The sequence below is a fragment of the Petromyzon marinus genome, chromosome 3, assembly GCF_048934315.1.
Source record: "Petromyzon marinus isolate PM22_M1 ecotype Great Lakes invasive population chromosome 3, UKy_Petmar_22M1.pri1.0, whole genome shotgun sequence".
Taxonomy (NCBI): domain Eukaryota; kingdom Metazoa; phylum Chordata; class Hyperoartia; order Petromyzontiformes; family Petromyzontidae; genus Petromyzon; species Petromyzon marinus.
Genome location: NC_133669.1, coordinates 12,484,659 through 12,510,720, shown reverse-complemented (window position 1 = coordinate 12,510,720; position 26,062 = coordinate 12,484,659). Strand labels below are relative to the sequence as shown.

General features: G+C 43.5%; 1 protein-coding gene and 2 non-coding genes across 5 annotated transcripts in view; 2 read left to right on the top strand and 1 right to left on the bottom strand.

Moving 5' to 3' along the window:
* Positions 1-4,518: 4,518 nt before the first annotated feature.
* TRNAG-CCC (transfer RNA glycine (anticodon CCC)) lies at positions 4,519-4,589 on the top strand. Its single transcript has one exon. It is a non-coding gene; the product is annotated as a tRNA-Gly (tRNA).
* A 682-nt stretch (positions 4,590-5,271) lies between these two features.
* Positions 5,272-5,342, bottom strand: TRNAG-CCC (transfer RNA glycine (anticodon CCC)). The gene has a single exon. It is a non-coding gene; the product is annotated as a tRNA-Gly (tRNA).
* A 564-nt stretch (positions 5,343-5,906) lies between these two features.
* The window catches only part of LOC116953997 (MAPK regulated corepressor interacting protein 2), a 32,447-nt gene continuing 12,291 nt past the window's right edge, over positions 5,907-26,062 (top strand). Inside the window, exons 1-4 of one of the 3 annotated variants that reach the window (XM_032974389.2) lie at positions 5,907-6,104; positions 6,738-6,825; positions 17,362-17,498; positions 20,556-20,654. In XM_032974389.2, coding sequence (XP_032830280.2) covers positions 6,053-6,104; positions 6,738-6,825; positions 17,362-17,498; positions 20,556-20,654 — 376 coding nt within the window. In that variant the 5' untranslated portion in view covers positions 5,907-6,052. The remainder of the gene's footprint in view (positions 6,105-6,737; positions 6,826-17,361; positions 17,499-20,555; positions 20,655-26,062) is intronic. The other 2 variants (XM_076074188.1, XM_032974380.2) reach the window with 2 other exon arrangements.

Genomic DNA, 26,062 nt, shown 5'->3' with positions numbered 1-26,062 from the left:
TATTAAGTAATTGGGCTTATTAACAAATTAAAACTGCGTATACTTTTAACTGACCTGTAATGGGAAGAATGTTGTGCTCAGTGGGAGCAGTGATGCTGCGCTTTGGTCTGAAGGATAGCTGGCAGGTCAGGAGTAAGTTTGGTGGTTGAGATGCCAAGGACGTCACGGAGATGGCTGTCGGTCGTTCTGGTTCTCAGTCTGCTTTTGTTCAGCGTTAACAGAGATAATGTCTGCTCACAGACGTATGTTGAGCCGAAGAGACTCATCATTCGTTTTGCGTGGTGTCTCATCAAAGGAAACTTGGCCTTTTCCAAGCTCCGGTAGAAGTCAGGTAGGGAGAGAAGCTAATGCTGATTCTTCAGAGAATCATCACACTGAATTTCGATCAGTTCTAATTGCAGACTCTCCTCCACTTCTTCTGCATCCATTGAAAACGGAGCCGCAAACAGTGTGATTTCCTTCTCAATGACAGAAAAATCTTGGAAGCGCTGACTGAATTCTGTCATGAGAGATGTGATCACAGACACATATTCTCCCATTTTTGCAGAGAGCTTGGCATTTGGAAATGCGCATTTGATTTCGGTCTGCGTGGGGAAGTGCTCTACATTGAAGTTGCACAGTTGTGACTCGAAGAGACGGAGCTTCGCACGGAATGCTTTCATGTGCGCATACAGCTGTGGTACCAGCTGCTCTTTGCCTTGTAGTCTCTTGTTCAGGGTGTTGAGATGATCAGTGAGACCAACTAAAAAAGCCAGTTTCTGCCAACCATAAAGGGTTACTCATCTCATGGAGAGGTCTGCCCTTTCCTTTCAAAAACTTGTCGATATTTGATCTCAGGAAATAAAACCGCTGCAGCACGGAGCCGCGACTGAGCCAGCGCACTTCAGAATGGTAGAGTAGGTCCCCGTATTCAGCATCGACGTCAGAGAGGAGCGCTTGAAATTCTCTGTGGTAAAGCCCTCGTGCCCGAATTCTGTTGACAGTTTTCACAACTGTGTTCATCACATCGCCAAGCTGGATTATCTTGGCACAGAGGGCTTCTTGGTGGATGATACAGTGCATTTTGACAGCCTCACCTCCGCTCTCCCGCACCTTGGCACTCACCATCGAGGCCATGCCTTTGCGCTCGCCTGTCATTGCTGGAGCCCCATCCGTTGTAATTCCACACAGCTTGTCCCATTTAAGTCCAGCCTGGTCAATTGCATCTGACACAGCTTCAAACATGTTGTTGTCACCTTTAGACTCAAACAAAAACACTTCCCCTTGGTTTCTATGAAAAAATATTCATTTTTCCACCGAGTCTGAAATTTTCTGTACTCGCTTGCAATCTTGCGTCTCTTCGGTTCCAGCATTTCTGGTGACCCTGAGCAATTTTTTTCTTCGATTGCTTGCTTTGTGGAGACGCTGCCTTGTTCAAGACAATAGCGCCACCTAGTTTTTAAACTAAGAAGTGCAATACAGTGGGCCATAGTCCATTATATTTTTAGACTTTGATACGGGCCAATTAAAAATGGATGGCGGGCCGCAGTTGGCCCGCGGGCCGTAGTTTGGACACCCATGGTGTAGACTATGAAATCTTAATTTTTATTTTACGTTTTGTAAGGCACAGCAGACGCAAAAAAGGGCTTCAGTTTCGCTGAAATACACTAAACTAGTTGGCCTGTGGCTGCATCTGCAGCACTGAAGCGATGCTACCTACTATATGTACAGGATTTGATTCTATGCTCTCATTATTTTAAATCACCAGGGAAGTTGAGACCCTCTGGAAGCCACTCAATCCGAATCAGGCCCTCTGCACATTTCTTTTTTTATGCCCCGCCCCCTTCATCTTTATGCTCCGCCCATTCCTCTTCAGCCCCGCCCCTTGTTTGGTCGTCGTGGGGGCTGGTGCAGGGGAGGGAGGTGCAGCAATCGCGGTGGGCTGGGACAGGAGGGGCTTCAGAACGACCAAAATCCCTGTCCGAGCAATTCATCTATATATCAAAGGGAAATTTGTGAATATGTGTGTCTGTTCGAAATGTTTAGCATACTTCCCGACATGCAACAAACTTGAAATTTGGCATGTTTGTAGCTTCCAGACTGTACACAATGCAAAAAGTATAAAAATAGACTTTTGTATTTTGGGTGCGCAATAATGTATATATTTTGCACGGCAATTGAGCGGTGATGTTACCCGCATGCGGCAGCGTCACGAAGTGTGCCTGCTAACGTCACGCATCCCCCCCCTCACCCTCCACGTGGGCCGTGTATTAATCCAAGACAAGAATCCAAGTCTCTGGCGAAGCCGGGTAGTAAAGCTCGTGCATATATATAATGTGTCATGGCTAATGCATACATGTTTCATTGACAGTCTGATGAGCGCTTATCAGTGCCTGTGTTTACCCGACACGTCAATTCTGTATGGGGCTTTTTTATATATATAATTGTTCGTGCTCATATTCTTTGGGTCTTTCGGTAAAGTCACGGAGATAGGTTCAAAGAAAATATTTTTCGAAAGACCCAAAGAATATGAATTCCTGCAGTCACGAAAGCTTTAAGTCAAGATTTGTTCGTGCTCATCAGAGTAGTGTAGCAATGCCAGCTGAACGTCCGAAAAAAATCTAGTTTCATTCCCTTCACCTATTATGGATATCAGAAACATCTATGAACAAACGGCATGCTTAACATTATTGGGTTTACTGATTGACTAAAAACTTACATTCCAACTTCATATTGATCACATCTGAAAGAAACTCATCTAAATATAGGGTTTTTATTTAGAAACACTGTTTTCTAATTCGACTATTGTGACGATTCTGATGCTGCTTACAAACCAACTACTAATGAAACGCTAACCAGACTAAACCCGCATTATCACTCTGCTCTTTAATTTGCACTGGACGTAACCCACGATTGTGACCTCTATTTAAAATAATTATAATTCTACATTGGGTCCCGTTCATCCATACAATGCTTATTGACAAATCGGCGCTATATTTAGCTAATTCATTAACGCCATTGTCAAATCCAAGAAACCTAAGACGTCCATCTAATTGCCTTGTATAACTATCCCTACAACAGGAATTGGAATAGATGAGAAAGATTTTGCAGTTGCAGCACCAACGTTTAGGAACAACTTTATTTTCTCCCTTAACGTCGTAAATCTTCCTGAAAAAATACCCTTAAGTAGAATATTAGTGCCAGATACAGCCGCGTTTATAAATATGGTTTGTAACTCTGAACCGTGCCCATGTATATATAGTTACATTTAATGTGCATTGCTATCAAGGAACTGTGTGTTGACTTGGTGTGGTCTGAAACTGTTTTTGTTGTTGTTTTGCTGCCTTGCCCAAGCTTGCATTTTGTGTTGACAAATCGGCAGGTCTTCGCATTCCTCCAATCTAAACACAGATTCTGATTCTGGATGGGCGCCCACCACGCTCAACAGGTTTGCTAGAGAATGCGGGGCTGCGTGATGTTACAGCAGAGGGCAGTGCAGCTGAACCCATTGTTGAACCGTACTTCTATGCTCCCACGTCTCTGCTGCCCACCTTCACCAACCTGCACTGACCAGCGTGAAGAACGCCAGGTGAAGCCCTATTCGTGCTTGTAGTGGAGAGCTGTTAATTCCCTCGCCTGGTACGCAGGAGGTCATGATTATCGATCCTGACCCCTGATGCCTGTATATATTTGGAGTTTGTTTATTCTCCCCGTGGACGCGTGGATTTCATGTCCGGTTCCTCCGGTTTTCCCCTCCACATTTAGAAATAAACATGCATTTAGAGTATTTGGCTCCTATAAATTTCCACATGATTAGCAACCACTTTGTTGAACTATCATTTACGGCCAGGTCGCTTCTGAAAAAGAGCTACAGTATATAATTTAGTGGACCTTACCTGGGAAAATAAAAACAACAATTTAGTTTCAATCGTTTTTAGTTTTAGTAAGGTGTCTAATCCACACACAAAGTGCTTCCCACAAATGAACGACAATACTTTGCTGATCTCGTCAAGGACTATAAACCATCACGCAAACTACGGTCATCCTTGCCGCATCGGATTTTGGCTAAACATCGAACAAAGACGGTCACTGTATCGCGTGCTTTCAGATGCGCTTCTGCGGCCGTCTGGAATGCTCTTCCATCAGATATTCGGAAGCCACTGGAGCGATGTACTTATAAATCTACATGGTGGTCCAGATGTTTTGTGACCCCCAATGAATTGCCACCCAATTTTTTTCCCCCCATTGCATATTCCTTTCTGTTTTAAATACACCCCCCTTAAAAAAATATATATATTAACTTTCAGGTAATTAAATGGGGGTAGCAAGACCTTGTAATTTGAAAATAAATTTCTTGAGAACTTCTTTTTGGGTTTATTTGTGTTGTCCCCCTCCCCTACACCTCCAACTAGCACGGTGGGCTACGTACGGTGTGAAAGAAGTCCAACGTACAGACATAATCCAGCAGTGGATAGAGCGTGTCCCGTGATGTGCCACTGCGTCCTATAGCTCGCGTGCCGTGCTAGGGGGAGAGCGAGCGCGCCGCTGGTGTAGTGGTATCATGGAAGATTCCCATTCTTTCGACCCGGGTTCGATTCCCGGGCGGCGCACGATTATTTTTTTTTACTCGTGGAATAATTCTTCTATATTTTTTGATTTAAAGCTTTCGTGACTGCAGTAATTCATATTCTTAGTTTTTTCGGTAAAGTCATATATATATATTTTGTTATTTTGTTGTTTCTCTTCAACGTGACTTTACCGAAAAAACTAAGAATATATCTTCTATATTTGTTTCTATCTTCTGCCAATTGGTAGACGGATAAATACTGTAAAGTACCAGAAAAAATTTTATTCGACGAAATATGTTGCTGCATTGGTGAATAATCTCGGGTTTAATACGGGGTTTAGAGTTATACCCAGTACCCGTTTCGGCCATTTGGCGGCGTAAGATTTTTTTTTTAAATACGCGGAAAATGAAGGTTAAAGTTTACGGAGTATTTATATGCTGCACTGTACTCGGCGTTAAATTTGCTGTCGACACTTTGCAATGGGCGTTCGTAATGCGTACTCTGCGCCACGAAATGTATATTTCGACTTTAAACGCAACTTGCCGGAGCTTCAACATTGCCAGATTATTGCAGCGGCATTCTCGAAAGCGCCTCGGTACGTGACGACGTTTTATTTAAATATTCACAGTGGAATGACGCAAAAATGTTGTCGGGAGGCTGAATGTCATCATCGTTGTTTTAGAATTTGTAAACAACAATAACAAACAGAAAAATAAAATAAACGTGCGCCGCCCGGGAATCGAACCCGGGTCGAAAGAATGGGAATCTTCCATGATACCACTACACCAGCGGCGCGCTCGACTCTCAAGCAACACATTACCTAATTAACCACTCGCGCACACACACACGTGTGTGCATTCCACGTATGTGCAACGCTTTGCGTTGCATGCGTTATCGCGAATTTCTACTTTGTGACTTGGAGAAAGGAAGGATTTTGGAGAGAGAGAGAGCGAGATGAGGGGTGGTGGAGTATACAATGAAATAAATAATACAGCAAACATTTAAAGGTCATAACGTATGATGGGAGTTTGAGCTATTGGGCATAAATCGAAAAGGAGATAAATGAATTGATGGTAATGTTTTTTTTTGCAACACCCCAAAAATAATCGCGAACAGGCAAAGTGCTGCAGCCACTGTACCGTACAGTGCCATACCACCACATTACTTTCCAGAAGTCCGAGCTGACCCCTACAAATCCCGCCCACAAGCCAACACCCCCAACGTAACTCCCAACCAAACCCCCTCCCCCCCCCTCTGTATCCGCACGAATGGTCTCGCCCACGCATATTAATGGTCGGCTTCACACCGGCGGGGTGTACCAAGTGCGGTTGGTCGTTGTGAAGGGTGGTGGCAGCGAAGTGGGGGGGGTGGGGATGGGGGATGTGGGCGTTGTAATGTGGTCCTCCACGTGCCTATATAAGCGAGTACCGTGGGTGACTCGAGGACGAGTACGTGTGTGAGCTAGGACGGCACAGCACAGCAAGGATCTCGAGGAAACCGCGGCGATGTACACCATCACAAGGGGGCCCAGCAAGATGGTCACGCACAGGCTACGAGGTGAGGCCCACGGGCTCGGCGTGGAGGCGGGTTGACCTTGTCCACGGGGGCCAGAGGGTGAGCTCCCGTGTTCGCCAGGGGTCACCTCTTCCCCCGTCCACGTGCTCTGCGAACAACAACACGTGGCTTAACAACGAGCGGCATTGTTCATTTACAGTCGAAGGTGGTCGTCGGCGCTTCGTTGGTCTGCTGCACGTTGATGCTTGTCGAGGTTCCTGCAGCGTCTTTCCTTACCTGCAATGCCCCTGCGGCACTTTTTGGCCTCTCGCGGGATCGTCAATGCTCGAAACCCTTTGGGCGCAGCTTGCGAGCAAAAAACTGCAAACGCGCAATGTGGTTGTGCAAGCGAGCACCGATGCCGACACGTCAATTGGGCCGTGTTCGCAATTACCTCGCTGCTTGCGGAGTTATTCACACGGCCGCACGCGTTTCGCTAGTTTTTAGCGTCGGCTTAAGTTGGCGATTTGTGCGAGCCTGCTGTGTGAAGTTTCGTCTTAGCTTGGGTTTTGGTGAATGGAATTGGCGGAGTGTTGGGTTTTTGTTGTTGTTGTTGCTTGTTGTTGCTGCTTGCTGGGGTTGTGGTAGTGGTGGGTTGCGTCAAGCTCTCCGTTTGTGTTAATTGTCCCGTCACAGGTCCGGCGCAGCAGTCCGACAACAAGAACGGAGTTGACCATCAGGCCGGGAGCCTCAACTCCGAGCCCCGGTCACCGCCGACGGCTTGGTAAGGAATCGGGCATTGGGTTTGGATTCCGAGTGCCCCGTTGGTTTGGTGGGGGTCTGGCCCGAGGGGGTCAGACTCTCTGTTTCTGGCTGTTTTTGTTGTTGGGTTGAGGTTGCAGCCGTAAAAGCATGTCGGGTCTGCGTTGGGTCTGGTCCGGGTCGGGTCTGGGTTGGATCTGGTCCGGGTCGGGTCCGGGTCGGGTCCGGGTCGGGTCGGGTCGGGTCGGGTCGGGTCTGGTCCAGTCCGGGTCGGGTCGGGTCTGGGCCAGTCCGGGTTGAATGTTCCTGTCCAGTGTTCGATCTGGCCCGGTTTAACTCTGCTCCCAGTCCGGGACCGGTTCTAGAGTCCGTGTGTTCAGGGTGACCTGGGCCTGGTTTCACGACTCGGAGGCGAGACTGATTGCCCTGTGGTCTTGAGTCCGGGTTTTGCAGTCATCCATGCTGGGTGTCGTCAACGTTATGGTCCTTGTCCACAAAGTCTGGCACCGATTCGAGTTTTAAGTCGTGCCTGATTTTAGTCCCCAGTCTGGGACCAGGTCTCCCAAGTATCGGTGGTCCAGTTCCCGAGTGCGAGTGTGAGGCTTTCCGGGTTCGGATTTTAGTTGATTCGTCCCACCTAGGTCTTAATTCTGATTCTGGTTCTCGTTCGGGGAGTGCGTCATTCTACCCGCGTCCTTGTACTGTTATCCATAGTCCCTGTATGTATTCAGACCCGGGTGCCTGGAACTAGTCCTGCTCTCGGTAAGATTCGGGCCCGGATCCTTGTACAAGTCTTGGTCCAAGTCGTGATCTTGGTTCATGGTTCTGTAGCCCGGCGGTGTGTCATGTATCACTGTGAACCCCTAATCCCATTCCCTAGTGATCCTAACCCCGGTCCACGCTGCACGTGTGCGGTGACCTTGCCCGAAGGTCGGGGTCTCCTTGCCAGAGCCGGGATGCAACTGGGCTCCCGTTATTTAACCTTTACCACACACTGCCACGTGCTGCTGAGTACCAACCACGACACGTGCTCTCTGTTGACTCGCCAAACATGAGAGCAGCTTTAACTGTGTGTTTGTGCGCGCGCGTTTTTAATTAGTATTCAAACATTACGCTTAAACAGCGCTTTCATTTCGGTTGATGCATTTTTTTAAAGGGCGTGCAAGCACACATTCATTGGGTCAGTCTCAACTAGAACTGGATTATAAAAGTTTATACGTAAATGTTTGAACGTGATTTAATTTCTTCCCGTGGTTTGTGTATTCATATATATTTCTCTGTAAATAAAATACCGTGATTACAGTGATTCCATATAGTGCTTTGCAAATGTATGTGATGTGACCACGCAGTGATGCGGCTAGCTCTTCTGTCGGATGGGCACTGTGTGTGTGTATCACTCTCGTAACTGATGATGCTGGCTAGGTTTGTTTCGGGCATCTTGCATTTTTTTTAAATCGGCAAGTTGTGAAGTGTGTGTGTGTGAGCACTGTACTGCCTTTATCTCTGTTCAAGGACACGTGCCAATAATGTGTGCTGACCTCGTCTGGTGTGTCATTGGCTTTATCTACAGTATTGATAAAACCATAAATTAAGAAAACGTTAAAAGCATCCTTGCTTTACAAATACAGTACTACACAGGTGTTCCCTAAACCACAGCATGTACTTTTTAAAAAGAAGATTTGTTTAATTTTAATGGTACTAATAACGGTGATGAGTGCAAATTCTTTTCTCAACAAGAAGCCTCGACAAATGACAAGGCTATTTTTCTGGAGGGTCCTGCGTTTTGATGTTTTGGCCAGTTCAATTAATGAAACGAGCCCAGAGAAAACCCATCACACTTAAACCCTGCTGTCATTGGCCACCTCTTAGCCCCACTCCTACGACACCTGGCAAGCCTTGATGATCACTCATTAATCCTGTCGTCATTGAGATGGTAAAAGTAGATGTACTGTACTCTAGTTAATTATGAAACTGTGAAATTGAGCTTGTTAACACACCATATTGTAGTTGCTGGTTTCATGTGCAATATTGTTAAAACGTCACAGTACTGTTAGGGTGTTATAAAACAGCTGAGAAAGTTAGATGCACCCCAAACTTGTGACTGGTGTCCAAAAAAGTTATACAACTCTGGTCACACACACACACCTAATGGAGTCTTAAAACGCACCTCCAACTTTTAATTCAATTAACAGGGAAAACTTCAAACCTGTTTCCACATTGAACTCGTGATGCATCACTGTGCCACCCTCGATGCATGCCCTTAAGCCATAATAGCCTTTATATAACACTTTGTTTAAATTGTAGATACAACGGAGTGCGTGTTTTGCATAGGGACGCTTCTGTTCGGATGAACATTCATTGCTACTGTGTCCGGTGGCGTAGCGATACGCACATTGCACTATGAACTCTGGGCACCCGTGTTAAATTCCTCGAACGTGTCCTGGGCAACTCCCATCCATCTGTCCATGCACCAACCTGCATGGGGGAAGTATGGGCAAAGAGCCCCCCCACATAACCAACATTCGTTTGGAGAGAGGACTTGTCCAGCAGTAGATGAACGAATAAGCTGATCATTTGCATTACTGCCACTTGGCTGTTTACCGACCCCCCCCCCCCCCCTGCAAGCCACATGGGAAATTAGATGAATTGTGACAGACGCCGAGTGTACTTTGTCAGCATGTTAATAAGTGGGTTTCATCAGCTTGCAGAGCAACAGACGCAGCAGCTCTTGTGTAAGGCACCTTGTGGTCAACAAGCAGCCGTGCCTTAAATATGTTTGGGAAACCAGTTCTTCTCACAGACATCGAATCGATTTTAGCTCGCGTCGTCGATGATTCAGCAGTTTTTCCATGTTCATTTAATGCAGTCTTGCCCCCTTTTGACATTTCTGAAATTTTTGTTTTTGCATTATTTATGAGGGTGGCTGTGAAATTCATTGAGACAAGTTTGCTTGTTTGTGCTTAAATTTGTCATTAATGCAGGTAATATACTTTATTGGCTAACGCATACCATTGTTACACTGTCACAATGACATTGCTTTGCAACTGAAAATATACTGTACTGTATTTATATACTGCATGTTTTGATAAAGTAGCCTGTATATTTAGAGTTTGCATGTTCTCCCTGTGGTCGCATGGATTTTCTCTGGGTCCTCCATTTTTTCCCCTCCACATTTAGAAACATGCCTTTTAGAGTATTTGGCTGCTATCAATTTCCACATGATGAGCCATGTCGTTGAGCTATCATTTGTGGCCAGGTCGCCTCTGAATTAGAGAAGCGACCTGTACAGTAAACTTTTTTTCCAAGTAAAAATGAGTTTTGGTCGATATTTTTGTTCGATCATGCAGAAATATACAGCAATGGTTCACCCACCACATAACCCCGTGTTGCTTTGAATTGTACACTTCAGGGTTGATATTTTATGCAAGGCCAGATTCAATTTCTTTCTAAATTGTGTTGAATGTACTCTGCCACTAATACTGCAATGTCACATGACGAATTGCATACAACTTGTATCAATAAATAAAATAAAACATTTATTTACAGTTTAATGCATGTGTAATGACAGGGTGACACCTGCTGGCTGGAAAGGGAATCACAGGTATGGACACGGTTTAAGTACCAACCAATCAGAGAAGTAGGTGTATCTGGGGCAAAGGTAACAGGTGGGGCTAGCCGAGATACTCCGGAAACTGCTCGAAGGTTCCACGAGAGGGTGTGGCCAGAGGCGGGGCCTAGCCTCGCCTGGGGGAATATAAGGGGGAGCGGACCCGGGGCTCGAGGCTCGTGTGTGGGGTCCTGGGTCCTAGCTGCATCACTGCTCGCCGACATCTCTCTCCCTCGTCGGCCACGTGGAAGATCTCCTGCGTGGTTTCCATCACCGTCATCTTCTCGTCACGCCGCCAGTCAGTGGCGTAGCCGAGTGAGAGCGATGAGACCATGCCGAGTGATTGGCTGTGTGTGTTACCAGTAGAGGTGTTAATACTTAGTTATACTCTGTGTGAGGAAGAACAAGTGTTGGCCTGTGTTGTGCTCAGTGTGAGTAATAAATTACCCTCTACACGATGTGTCGTGGAAGTGCATCATGACCACAGCATGATTCATGTGTAGTGACTGACTTGGAGACGTAACTTCTTGGAGGCAATTCTTTAATTAAACACCGAGCTCACTTTGTACACTTTATACACACCCTACACTGTTACACACTCTCTGTCTCTCGCTTATACGCAACTCTGTTTATTAACAGCCTTCACAGTTCATAAGAGGTAACTACAGCTCCCAGTCAGGACAGCTGGCAGACTGCCTGACTGACGACGCCGAGAAGGTGAAGACGTAGATGGTGACGATCTTCAGCAGCAACAACGACCGGATCCCACTCCAAACGACAGCCCCGAGCTCCCCTTTTATCCTGTTAGTGTGGCCTCGCTCCGCCCCGGCCACGCCCCTCTTCTGGAACCTACTAGCGGGTTCTCGACGTGTCGCTTCCGTAACCTTTACCCTAGATCCCTCTCGGGTCTATCACGTGGCCTGCTGTCAGTCAGGGCTGCTTCAAGCTGCAGATCCCCTTCCCTGCCAGCAGCCAGCGCTATGCTACTTGGTGACCAATTATATGTCACTACACATGCATCATCGATATTAATTGACAATTCTGCAAATTGTGTTTATAGTATAAAGTACTGTCTCTTATTTAAAGGGGCACACAGTGTTTATTTATCGTTTCCACACAGTTATATTACACAAGGTAACTGCTTCATAGACCTTGTAAACAGCCCAGTATTAAACAGTTACAATAATAGTCCACTTCAAACGTAATGGATATGCATATGTAGTAACATTTTAATACACTTCTAAATGACAGCTCTGTCAATGGAGGAGCATGACATGTTTTATTGAAGTGGACAGCTCGTCAAGGTTTTATCTCTTTAAAAAACGCATGATTCTTACAAGTTGGCAATTCCCTCGGAAACGTGATTCATCCCTGGGAAATGTTCATGTTAAAATCTCCATGACTATGATAAACACAGTAGATTGGGATTCTCTTTTGAATTTAGCTTCTAACATTCGGCAATGCTTTACTTGGGATCGCTGATTCCAGCTAGCCAGAATGCCCATTCTGACCAATTACAAACGGCCAGAATTGCAATTGAAATGCATTTCAGATGCATAGTGCGTTCCATTTCCCCCACTTCTGATGTGGTGTTCAGGCAAGAATGGAGGGTCTATTTGAGCCTGAATGACCTCGTGGCTGTTGGCCCGAACATGGTCCTTCCTATGCCCATTCGTGACCAGGGCTGAAGGGAGCAGCTTATGGTTACACATACCCCTTGGCCTATTTATGCTGCCCAGGACACATGCACCCTCCTCTTCCCTGAACACAACGCCGGAATTGGGATGAAATTGGGCCAATTCCACGGACGGGCATCAGTCATACGTTTCAATGGCGATGACGCACCACTCTGCTCCCAGTACTGTATTCCATGATCCCATTAGGAATCGTATTTGATAGTAAGAATGGAATTGGGGCTTTAGGCTGGGAATCGTGACATTTGCGCAGCTGTTGTGACCTATCGCATACATTTTACTATGAATATTCTGGTTGTCTGCATCGTACCCGGAGTAAGTTCTTTTTAAATATTCAGGATGATAAAATAACCAAGTTCAAACCATTCCAGCGGTACTCTTTGGTTCTTTCGGTAAAGTCACGTCGCTAGAAAAAAATAATAGCTCACGGCATTTCGATAGTCATCAGGTGAGACAACTACAGCAAGAACACTGCTGAAGTAGTTTTCTTGCTGCAGTCACGAAAACTTCAAATCAAGATCATTCCAGCTGTCTTAACTGAAATTGTATTCATCATCAGCAGCTGCTGTCCACAGGAGGAGATAATCCCCAGGATTTGTTGGTCATGTCTAAGGCTCAGAGCCAGCTATCAAGGCATTCTGACACTAGATCCTCAAGTTAATGTACATCAAAACCAATGTAGCGGAGTACTGTGTTACATTGCAATTGCATGGGACTGAAATCCCTTCCAAAGGTGGCAACCCTAACCACACTGGCAGTACAAATTAAAAAAAGTCCTCGGTTGTATGTCCGTGGAAATGGTATTAAATTACACAAGGGATGACTAATAGCAGTGGTGTCTGCAGTTGCTGAAGCAAGGTTCAGGGGCAAATTATCTCGCTCACATTCGTTTGTCTATCATTTCCTAATCTTTATTTGGCTGCAAGCAGCTGCCTTCGGGAAACAGGTGTGCATTCTGTTTGACTTTAGCATGTCCCCTCCGCCCCCATTTAGATAATTAAGCTCGCAGTCGAAAGTGGTGTAATTATTCAGACTTGGAGTATGAAGTTGCGTACACATGGTGGCATGCACTGCAGCAGTTGGTAAGTCTCATGCCATGCTGCCAGAGCTCATGGGACTTGTTCTGTCATAACCAGAGCTCTGTTTTAGTTCCTTAATTACCAAAAACACAGTTTTCCATTTAAGAAATGGTTTGCAGCCAAACACAAGGAGGATAATTTAAATGTGCAGGGTTTAGTAATGATTCGCCGCATCCCCGATCCAAATGAGTTGGCCTCAAGTCATCATGTGGTTCGGTGAGTACATTCTAATTACTTGAGCGTAATCTATTTTAATCAGAATCGATATGCATTCTTAAACCCCTGTGACCTTTATAGTGTATCGATCATTGCCACTTGACCTTGGAAAGTGGCAAACTCCCAGAGGACCGGTTTCATTTCTCATCATGGCCCTTTTTAACTGGGATTGTATAAAAAATATATTTGTCACAGTATTGATTTTATATTACACATATACACACAGTTGCTACACTTTTTCTCAAGAGTGGTGCCGCAAATTTGACACCTTGCGTTCATCCTTTTTAGACACCGTAAAAACTTGCTTTCCTGGAATATACCGATACTACGATATATTGTACGATAAAATATCCACGGTAATCAAATGCTTTAATATTTTTCTAAATATTGTTCTATCGTGATTATCGTTGCTTGCATACGTTTTATTAAATGTAGGTTTTACATACTGATCAGCTGTGACTTTTTTCTTAAATATAGAGATGAATGATAGATTAAGTTTATTTCTTTAAATGTACTTTTGCCAAGTCCTGTCATGAGGCAGATATCAAGCAGTTCTGGTTGAAGTTTTAAGTACATTCAGTATCTGCAATCGAGAACGTGGAAAAGATTTGGCAATACAATACTGTGCGAGAGGTGATGATTCAAATGTGATTTTTGTTAAACTGGCATAATTTACTCCTTTTGGCTGGATTACAAGTTTAATCTCGACTTAACATGTGACTGGCATTCCCTTTAAGGGACTCGCACATATGCCATATCTCTATTGGTCACGGGTTGTTTGACCATACTTACCCATGCTGGTCAGTGTGAGGCAGTGAAATTGGGTGTCCTAGGCGCCCTGCCCCGGAAAGAATCCAATATTACTCGCCACTGATGTTATCCGTGCCCAGGAATCAAACTCAGGTTGTCAGGTTTATTGTGCAGTGTGCTAACCACTGCACCTCTTGCAATCAAGGTGTTTGCTCATTGACAATGTGTTTGCTCATTGACAATGTGTTGTGCCACCTTAATATTGTAATATTTGTTGCATGTTATTGCTGGCCTGAATTACGTCATTGATGGCTTCATTTGAGTGTAATTACGTCACCTTGCTGGGGTCAGGCGGTGTGTGGTCATGTAAAATTGTAGATTCGTGATTAGTCACAGACTACCTAATTGAAAATGTCCTGTATAAAGGTCTGTGTATTTTAATCGCAAATCATAAAATACTGCAAATCCATTTATTGTCACTACCACACTGTTAAATGATGGCTTTCCCACACTGTGCAGCTCAAGGGGGTTGTTTCACCATACATAACCATGCTGGTCAGTACGAGCTGGTGAAGGTGGAGAGCATAGATGCAGGACCATAAGTACATCACAACAATACATTTTGCTGATTTTCCCCCTGCTGCCTATGATGACATGGTCCCACAAGCCCTATATGGCAACCTGTTTGTGCATGGTGGTGAACCCATCAAAGCACTTCAGGTTCAGCGCTGCTTAGCTTCTAAGATATGACGATCGGACATTCCGGGCGACTTGTCCATAGCTGCAGCTCCTTATTCCTACTGAAACTTGAAAGGTTTACCACGATAATTGTGCATCCTAGGGCAGACTTTTAAGAGGTCCTGCAATTTCAGCTGACAATTCAACTGTAATTGCAATTACAATTAACCCCCAGGTCTGACTTGAAAAAAAACTGTCACAAGGCAGTAATTACGTTTTTTCCTATGTATGCAGGAATTACTTTACATGACGTGTATTGCATGTGGTTAAGGTATAGCACAAGCGAACTAGGCACGTTAATATAGGTTCTTAAAACAATACTTTGAAAGGTCCTCCTTTTTATGGTATTTCTGCAATTTAACAGCAGTGCACGATGCATTGACGCATGAGCTCAATAATAAATAGAGCATGTGTGGGCGTAATCATTTATAATGGGATGTCTTTTCTGGGTAGGTCCCTAAGGTCACATTTATCAGTAGATCACAAGTGAAATTATGGCTGGGCTGGAGGTGTTTGGACTTTTTTTTGTTTCAGGGGCTGGCTGAACACAAAACGCACTTTTGTATTATCATACGGAATAATGTACGTCACAGCAAACTTGGACAAATACAAACCCATATCGAACCTATATATACGGAAGTAAAACTTTGCAACTTTGGCGATTTAATTAATCATGGAGTTCAGTGTTTTAATGTTCTGCAAGTTTTGTTTTGTCCAAAGTGTGGATTAGCATTGATTTACCTACCAACTCGTACCGGTGTGTACAGCACTGTGAATACATATCCCCAGTATGATTTTTCACTATACGCAATCCTAAACGTAATGTTGATTATGCTTCTTTAACAATGCATATATCGTTGCGCCTTATTAAATGTTGCCATCGCATTTTCTCCTGGTCACTGAACCAAAAATGTGGTTTGAAAACCAGTCTTCAGGAATTCGGTTTCAAACCTTATAACTTAAAAACCTCTGCCTCGTGCTCTCCGTCCCTTGCAGTGACCTTGAGAAATGAATGTTGTGAACAACTGCCTCTTCAGTTTGTTTGTCTCCTTTACAATGTGAAGGTTATACATTTCTCATTAGTAACACGATATGCAACAGTGTCTTTACATTTAAACACAAGTTATTCATCATCAAGTTTATTGTACATATTTTAATTATGTGTACCCACTTGTATTTTTTTTAACAAAGCCAGTGTGAGAGAAGACAACATCTGGAGATAGTTGTTAAAGTGCGTGTAATGATACCTGGTATGTGTGGTTTTCATCGTTATTATTTTCCAAAGTAGTCGTTCCCTGTAAAAATGTGTTCACATCCCGAGACAAGTGATGCTTCGCAGCGCTAGTTTTGCTTTCCCATAAACAGTGACGTTTCACAAGTAGAAATAACTTCCTGACCACGTAATAATTTTTTATGAAAACATGCCAACTAAAATCTAGTTTTTTCCCAGCCAGCTGAAGTGAGTTTTAGAATGCGTACAGCTCATTCCATTAATGTCTTTAAATCGGCTGACTGCAGCATTACTTAACATTGGCCATGTGCCTTCTAAAATAATGCACAGACATACAATACATGTAATTGGCGTGCCTGGTCTTTGATGGCTGCTGCAGAAAAAAAAGTTGTGTAACGCTATCTCATTTGGATATTTTATAATGGGTTGGGGGCGGGGCACGATAGCTCTTGGTAAACATGACTCATTATGAATTAAACATTAGTATGAAGTTGTAACTAATATGGACTTGCCCTTTTGAGACAACTAGAAAATGTGATCTAATTAAATCTTGACTTAAAGCTTTCGTAACTGTAGGAATTCACATTATTTGGCTCTTTCGGTAAAGCCACGTTAGATATCTACGTGACTTAGATATCTACGTGACTTTACCGAAAGACCCAAAGAATATGATCAAATTACCATCTAGAACTTGAGAGTAACACAAAACAACGGTAAAAAAGGGACAATTTATAAAGATGCAAACACATTAATTTCAGCTACCAGTGATGATTCGGACTGCTGATTATGTGTTTCCAAGGATAAACGGAAGTTGGAAAGCATTACATAATCTGTGCGTGTGCATTTTTTTTTTACTGAATTTTGGCTCGTGGCTTTATTATTTGGGAAAGTTGGCAAGACACTTTAAATACATGAATGTCCTCTATCCAGGAAACACTGACTGAGTCGCAAGAATGTCCTTTATGAGGGTCCTGCTTGGTGTTTTTCGTGTTTAAGTGGGTGAGAGGAAACCTAGTGAAAACAAACACACTACAAAGGGATATCGTTAAAATTCGTGCATAGATACCTGATGTGCTGCCACTTAATGGCCACCTCGCAACCAGGAAGATTTTGTATCTTGTGTGCTTGACGGCCTCCGCACAATTATCCCAATCGCCCGCTTTGAAGCAATTTAAAATTTAGAGGCGTGTGCTGCGATGCGCCGCTAAGTTCTGTTTCCTGTCTTGTGCTGTTGTCATTTCAGCTGTGTGACCCCCAAACTGGTATTCAACCCCATCAATGGCAAGCGGAGCAACGGGCTGCACCTTCCCACACCGGCACCAGCGCACAAGGAGCTCGGCACGTCCTCGCACGCCGAAAACGTCAGCTTCGTCTACAGCAGTGAGTGCCACGGCACGTGGGCGAGCCGCTACACTGTTAAGAACACATTCCTTGCCATGTGTGTGAATATCCACGTTTAAACATACTGGGACGTGCCTACCTTGTTCGCCAGTCGTTGGCACAATAAGGGATGATGAGTTATGGATGACGAAGACGATGGATGGTGGTAATGATCTATTGTTGCCGTGGTCACAACTGCAGTCACCGCCACAAGGTTGATCATTGTCATTGTCAGTCGATGCAACGGAAAGACTACTTGGCAGGAACGGGCATTGGAGTGGCAAGCTAGAGAAGTTGGTGAGAAGTGTTGTATTCTGTTCGAGAACCATGTGGGATAGCGCTGCAAGTAAACTTAACACCGTAAATGCTAGTCACGGCACAATGACGATGCATATGGTGATGGATGAGGAATTACTAAATGATGGTTGGTGAAGTAGATGATGGTGCATGGTGATGTTCGACGACATTGAGGATTTTATCATCTCTTTGTAGCAGATGCTGTCACAACCACCCAAGTACAGCACTGTGCAGTACTTCATGTTGATCATTCCGTTACCCATGTTTACCACGGGTGGCAGTCATGGAACTCCACTACGTGCTAAATTCATCCCATTATATATTGTCTGTGATTATCAGAGATAAAAGTTGTGGATAAGAGGAGTCCACGAACCCCGTTCCTTGCGATTTACTCATCCCATTATCCGTGATTGTCATAGATAAGTCACGGTACTGTACCACACACAATATTCTTACCATTAGCTATGAATATTGAAGATAATAGTCATGGATAAAAAAATATATTTCCACACATTGCAAACTAAACCACTTATTGGAAAATGTGCTTATCCACAAAAGCAGCCCCACTCCTCTGAGGATCTTAGCTTATAACTCTGTGGCCAAGCGATTTATGTTACGATTTATATTTTGTATGCAATTTTGTAGAGCGTAAGTTGTGGTTTTCAGGTTAAACGCCGTGTTGTTTTGCATGATTTCTGACGTTTCGCTCCACGTACCAGGAGCTTCAGAAATCCGGTACAGTGAAGGAAAAAAGTATTTGATCCCCTGCTGATTTTATACATTTGCCCACTGACAAAGAAATGATCAGTCTATACTTTTAATGGTAGGTTTATTTGAACAGTGAGAGACAGAATAACAACAACAAAATCCAGAAAAACGCATGTCAAAAATGTTATAAATTGATTTGCATTTTAATGAGGGAATTAAGTATTTGACCCCTCTGCAAAACATGACTTAGTACTTGGTGGCAAAACCCTTGTTGGCAATCACAGAGGTCAGACGTTTCTTGTAGTTGGCCACCAGGTTTGCACACATCTCAGGAGGGATTTTGTCCCACTCCTCTTTGCAGATCTTCTCCAAGTTATTAAGGTTTCGAGGCTGACGTTTGGCAACTCGAACCTTCAGCTCCCTCCACAGATTTTCTATGGGATTAAGGTCTGGAGACTGGCTAGGCCACTCCAGGACCTTAATGTGCTTCTTCTTGAGCCACTCCTTTGTTGCCTTGGCCATGTGTTTTGGGTCATTGTCATGCTGGAATACCCATCCACGACCCATTTTCAATGCCCTGGCTGAGGGAAGGAGGTTCTCACCCAAGATTTGACGATACATGGCCCCGTCCATCGTCCCTTTGATGCGGTGAATTTGTCCTGTCCCCTTAGCAGAAAAATACCCCCAAAGCATAATGTTTCCACCTCCATGTTTGACGGTGGGGATGGTGTTCTTGGGGTCATAGGCAGCATTCCTCCTCCTCCAAACACGGCGAGTTGAGTTGATGCCAAAGAGCTCCATTTTGGTCTCATCTGACCACAATACTTTCACCCAGTTGTCCTCTGAATCATTCAGATGTTCATTGGCAAAGTTCAGACGGGCATGTATATGTGCTTTCTTGAGCAGGGGGACCTTGCGGGCGCTGCAGGATTTCAGCCCTTCACGGCATAGTGTGTTACCAATTGTTTTATTGGTGACTATGGTCCCAGCTGCCTTGAGATCATTGACAAGATCCTCCCGGGTAGTTCTGAGCTGATTCCTCACCGTTCTCATGATCATTGCAACTCCACGAGGTGAGATCTTGCATGGAGCCCCAGGCCGAGGGAGATTTACAGTTCTTTTGTGTTTCTTCCATTTGCGAATAATCGCACCAACTGTTGTCACCTTCTCACCAAGCTGCTTGGCAATGGTCTTGTAGCCCATTCCAGTCTTGTGTAGGTCTACAATCTTGTCCCTGACATCCTTGGAGAGCTTTTTGGTCGTGGCCATGGTGGAGAGTTTGGAACCTGATTGATTGCTTGCTTCTGTGGACAGGTGTCTTTCATACAGGTAACAAGCTGAGATTAGGAGCACTCTTTAAGAGTGTGCTGCTAATCTCAGCTCGTTACCTGTATAAAAGACACCTGGGAGCCAGAAATCTTTCTGATTGAGAGGGGGTCAAATACCAATTTCCCTCATTAAAATGCAAATCAATTTATAACATTTTTGACATGCGTTTTTCTGGATGTTTTTGTTGTTATTCTGTCTCTCACTTCAAATAAACCTACCATTAAAATTATAGACTGATCATTTCTTTGTCAGTGGGCAAACGTACAAAATCAGCAGGGGATCAAATACTTTTTTCCCCTCACTGTATGTGGAGCGAAAAAAGTTGGACTGTATACCAAACAACACGAGCTATATATAGCACAGCTCTGCAAACCTATGCAGGAGGAGAATTCGTGGCTCCAGATTTCTTGAATATTCAAGACCGGTGGTTGTTGAAAGAGTCACGTTGCAAGAAACCTGCTCCTGAAACTTTTCATGGCCGATTACAATTTGTCAGTGCCTTTTTCGCAACACTAGCTCTAGCCGCTACAGTGAGAATACATGAATGCTACTCCAAGTAACCTAATCCAGGGGGTGTGCTCAGAAGGTTGTACAAATGGAACAAAATAACTAGCTGTGTACTGGGGGATGGTGCAGGTTGGCAAGTGTTCCAGTTGGCAATTTGCCCATGTGCCAGTGTGCGTGTGCGCGTGTGTCAAGCAACGGTGTTTGTCATCCATGCAGAGGAACTGGACTTGGTGCTGTTTGCCGAGCAGATGGTTAGGAAGATGAGGCATGCATGTGCGTTCATCGAGCAAGCTTCTTTCAGTTCGCTTTTTCAAAGTATGTTTCATTTAATTGTTTGATTGAATGATACACGTTATATTAGCAGGTGAGAACCATTGCGATTTCAAGTCTCTTTCAAATCTGACCTGGGTGTTGTGTTTATCTACAGTAGTTGATTTCCTGACCCAGAAATGTAGACTGTTAATCATCAAGGACTATCATGCGCTTATAAATATATAATGTGATTATTTGTTGGTGTAATTAGAAAACATGAGAGCCAAGGAAATGAATGTGTCTGAGAGGGATGTAGCAATGAAATTGGCTCGTGTGTCGGTGCTGGGTGAATTATCACTGGATCGTGAAGAATGCATGGCGGTGGTTTGGGTAGGCCTTCCTCCGGTGGTGGATTGACCATGGCTGATGATGAATAGTGGCAATAGAATAGTTAATGCTTTGCCAAAATTCAGCATGTAATACATTTGGTATTTATTATTCATCCCAATTTTGAATCCCTTATCTGAAACATGCATTTTAACAATGATAGTCAAACAATCATGTGCCCTCACCCATACTTTCCAGTAGACTGGCAATTCTAGAATTTACCATTCAAATGTGAGGATTACATGAAAGTGGTGCCCTTAATCATACAAAACATAATGTTCCAACGCAATTGTTATAATGGTAATGATAAAAAAGGAGAGAGTGGACGTCGGTGGCCTTTCACCTAGTTTAATACAAAACACTATGATGGAAAATGTGTCTTGCATTATTTAAGTAGAGCCATTCAACATGTGCCATGCCTCTGACTACACTTTGCCATCGTTTAATATTTTATTCATCTTTCATTTAGTGGTACGGCCCTGCAAAGCTTTGTGCCATTGTTTTTGCTCGTGCCAATTTAAAATGTTTTCCATACTTGATAGGCTTGAGCGTCATCGTGAGTTAATCATAAGGCCATTAACAAATCACCCAGAATGCACCTGATCTTAGCAGAGTTGAGCCTGGATTGTCTTAGGTTGCTGTTGGGCTGTGCTGCGTTGTGGTCAGCAGAGGGTAGTGCAGCAACACACATTGTTGTACTGTACTCCTATGCTGCCATGTCTTTGCCTGCCTTCAACAACCCGCCTGGTCCAGTGTGGTGTCGTATAGTCAGATAACAGCACCCCTACCCAAATCCAGCAGTGGATTGATAACAAGGTCTGTCTGTACACGTGGTGAGTTAACACAAAAAGTTGGCTGTGGTGTTTATAGTCTAGAGTAAATACAATGCCACTCAAAAAAGTCAAAAGTATACCATGCTCTACTCAATTTCAGTACACACATTGTCGGACCATTATTGTTTTCAAAAAATAATCCCCAGAAGCAAAGTAAAAAAACATTTTGACATGACGTTACTTTTTTTTCACAGTGCGAAAAGATGAATGTTGCTTGTATTGGCAGCATGTTTTGTTCGACTTGTACAACGCTTCGTTGAGATGTTCTTCCAAATGTGAGCACTGCCTGTGCATTTGCTCAGGATACACGGCCAGGGGTGGGAGGGTGGTTTGATGGGGAGGCGACGCATGAACCCGGCTCAACGCTGTGGGTTGTGGGTGACGTCATTGCCCTGTGCACTTGCGTGCCCGTGCATCATCCAGCCAGCAAGCCAGCAAAACTTGTTTCTAATATAGTATATTAGTATGATGGGCCAGTTTGACCTTTTTTGTTTCGCCTTCCACTATAAATATTCACTCCTCTTGTAAACCCATTCAATAAATGTTTAACATATACAGTAAAACTTTGGATTGCGAGCATAATTCGTTCCGGAAACGTGTTTGTAATCCAAACCACTCGTATATCGAAGCACTCGTATATCAGTTGTGAGATAGTGACGCTTGGCAGACAAAGCGTATACGTACTACTCGTATTGCAAGACCTCGCTCGTTTATCAAATTAATATTTATTGCATTATGAATGTTTGTGTAAGCCTGGAAGACAGGAGATGCACATGCCATGGTACTGCAGCTATAGTTCAAGGAGCTGTTTCCTCAAACATAAACTCATCTTTATATTTATTACTCGCATTGTGTTATCTTCTGGCCTAATTTCAAATGCTGCTGTCAATTTAGAGTGCATATTTGAATTAAAACATCTGTCTCTGCCAATGGGGTTGTGCAAGATGTACATCTCTTACAATGGAGCTATTCTCAGTATATTATCATATGTATACATAAAAAAACACTGCTTTGTTTTTTTGTAATTTGACACGAATATATAATAACGCGATCTAACCCAAAAACCTTTTATCATGAATTATATTGGTCGCGAAAGCCTACGTGTTAAACTAACGAATATAGAAAATAAGGTTGTTTATTTCATTTTTCTTAATTACCAGTAACCGAATGGGGAATAACTTTGAAAAACAACTGTTGTAGTTTTGTCACACAGATTCCTTTTTAACAAGAAACATAGCTTGTTTTACCTTTTTAACTGAGAACCGAAGCGAGCTGCTGGGATGTAAACGGTGAGGACGCTGGACTTGCAGTTCAGTGGCCGCTGGTTCAGTTCGGTTCGATTCAGTCTCCCGGTGGCAGCAGTTGAAACAATGGAGTACATTTCTTAAATCTGTGCATTCATTACTACATTATCACTGGGAATGGTTACCAGTTCCTGACTCGTGGTACCAGTAAATTATTTAAAAAAAATAGTTCCGTTTATCGTTTCGAAGTTGAATTTACAAACGTGTCGTGAAATCGGTTTCCATAAATTCATAAGCATAACCGCCCAGCTAATATAGAAAATAAGTTTTCTCTCTACAGCAATTTACCTCTTTGTGTTGATGATACTGGTTCAATATTGTTATTGCTTTCATTGTTTCATATGGAGTTGTCATTTGGAAATACTGTTTTACGTTTAAGATGCATTTTTTTAATGTACTTTATACAGATTATTTATGCGAATCTATTATTACAAAAATGACATTCCACATTTCCCTACATTTGTTTTACTAAATAGTTATGCTGAGAGCAATACTTGCCAGTGCTACATGAGTGTGTGTTTGACAGGTGAGTTATTTAATATGATTTAATAGCAGCTGCCTTGGCTAGAGGCAGTTGATATCAATTAATGCTGTGATGTTGTCAAGCCCTTTGAAAACTTCAAAAGCAGATACAGATTATATCAATATAAGGAATGTAGGAAATGTAATTTCAATTAACCAAATGAATCCGCTTTCATTCCCCAAGGGCAACCTGTGTGTGGTAACGTTCACTAGACATGGCAGGGAAATCCTGGAAACTTGCCTTTTATTATTTCAGTCATTCGAGTTGTAGTTAAATCAATTTTTGTTCACAATTTTGCCGTTTGGGCATGTCCATTCCTTAGATTCCTTTTTGAAACAAGTATTTACCATTTTCATGTATTGGCTGTCTGCAAACTCTTAACAGATGCACACGGCACCTATTCCTCACGCCAAATACCAACCTCGCATCGTGTATGTGCACATTTGACCTATTTTCGTGTGAAAGTCAGCCATTATGATGTTGCAATGGACAACTTTAATTGGTTACTCATTACATTTCGGTTTACTGCTCAATCGTGGCTTGCTGTGGCCTTGATCCAGTAGTGCATTCGAAATGGCTGATGATAATGAGCAATTTGGGTCATCACTTCACTTGTATTTTTGCAAAGGCGGGGAACTCCTTACGTCAAGGGGTTGATTTACAGTGCATCGTAATTTGCCTGCTGGCTGCTTAGGCCACTCGGGGCAATGTGGTTAATCAGGTTGGCTTGGGTTAGTCAGATGGGGAAAGAGGGATTATCAGGAATAGAAATGAAACCAGAGAAGGGCAACTTTAGTGTCACTTGAAGTACGCTACCACGACACATATCAACGTGCGTGCCGTGGTGGTGGCAACATGGCTTGACTTCTAGATCGTCACTTGCTGCAACATTGTTTGGGAATATTTAGCAATATCAGAATCTCGATGCCAGGGGCAAAGAGGTGGTGCAGTGGTTGGCGTACTGCTCTGCAACCAGAGTTTAAATCCCGGCCATGGCTTACATAAATGAATAGTGATAATTATCTGCTCTCCTTCACCCTTGGGCACTCACGTGATGAATTGGTCACATGACCCGAATGACCCTACAGTCTGGAGTGGCCTATCAGTAAATTTACAAATGCCTCAATTATTTTACACAATAGCTTTATATACATATAGTTTAGTTTGCACTGTATAAAGCAATAATAGATTATGTCTAATACAGGTTGTTTATTAAGAATAAAACATTGTACGTCTCCACATGCATAAAGTGTTATTTACACCATAACTGGAGAAATGTAAAATGCTATAATTGTTCATTCGCCCAGTCTCCTGCTCTGGGCGACTTTGTCTTTGTGATCCCCAGATTTCGCTGCCGTGACTCCGGCATGCATTGGTATTGTTTGTCAAGGTTGGGAGTATCTGCATGACCTGTAACTGACGGTTCGGGGCCATAGGCCAACGATTGGTTATTTTTCGTAGAAGCTCCAGATGGATCTGCTTTGCCACCTTGAGTTTCAGAGGTCATGGGTGCACAACGTGCCCTCTGGACTTTTTATTTGCTGTTTGGTTCTTTTGGTAAAGTCGCGTAGAAAGAAAAATAAAGAAATAATAGAATACGCCGTTTTGATTGCAACACAAGCAACCGCCATCAGGTGTGAATGAATGCAAGAGACACATACACAGAGAGAGAGACGCACATGGGGCAGAGACACATCGAGAGAAAACACACGCAGAGAGAAACACACAGAGACACAGAGAAATAACGCCTCTGTGACGAGGTATTATATAAAGAGAGAGGGGGGGCAGATAAATTAGCATGTCAATGAGAGTGGCAGGGGGAGAGAAATTGGGAGTTTGAGAAAACAAACCTAGTAAACTTAGACATGGAATGTAATGCAACACAGAGAGTCGGCTAACACAACAGTTAACACTTTACCTGGTTGATTACGTTCTTCCAAAGATTGCTAAATTAGAAGTTTAAGTATGAGTTGTGTGGAAATCCTCCCCGTAGAGGTGGTTCAAACTTGATTTCAAGCTTTCGTGACTGCAGGAAATTATTCTTTGGTTCTTTCGGTAAAGTCACGTAGAAGGGAAATAATAAAATAATAGAATACGACGTTTCGATTGCATTCCATTTCTAAGTTTTACTAGGTTTCTAGATTTGAAGCTTTTGTGACTGCAAGGATCCATACTCTTTGGTTCTATTCTTCCAATTTCTCTCCCCCTGCCGCTCTGATTGACATGCTAATTTCTCTGCCCCCACCCCTCTCTATATATAATGCCTCGTCACAGAGGAGTTGATTCTCTGTGCGTGTCTCTCTTTGTCTCTCTCTGTGTATGTGTCTCTCTCTCTCTCTGTGTCTCTCTGTGTATGTGTCTCTCTCCGTGTCTGTGTTTTGTCTCTCTCCGAGCTTGCATTCATTGACACCTGATGACGGTTGC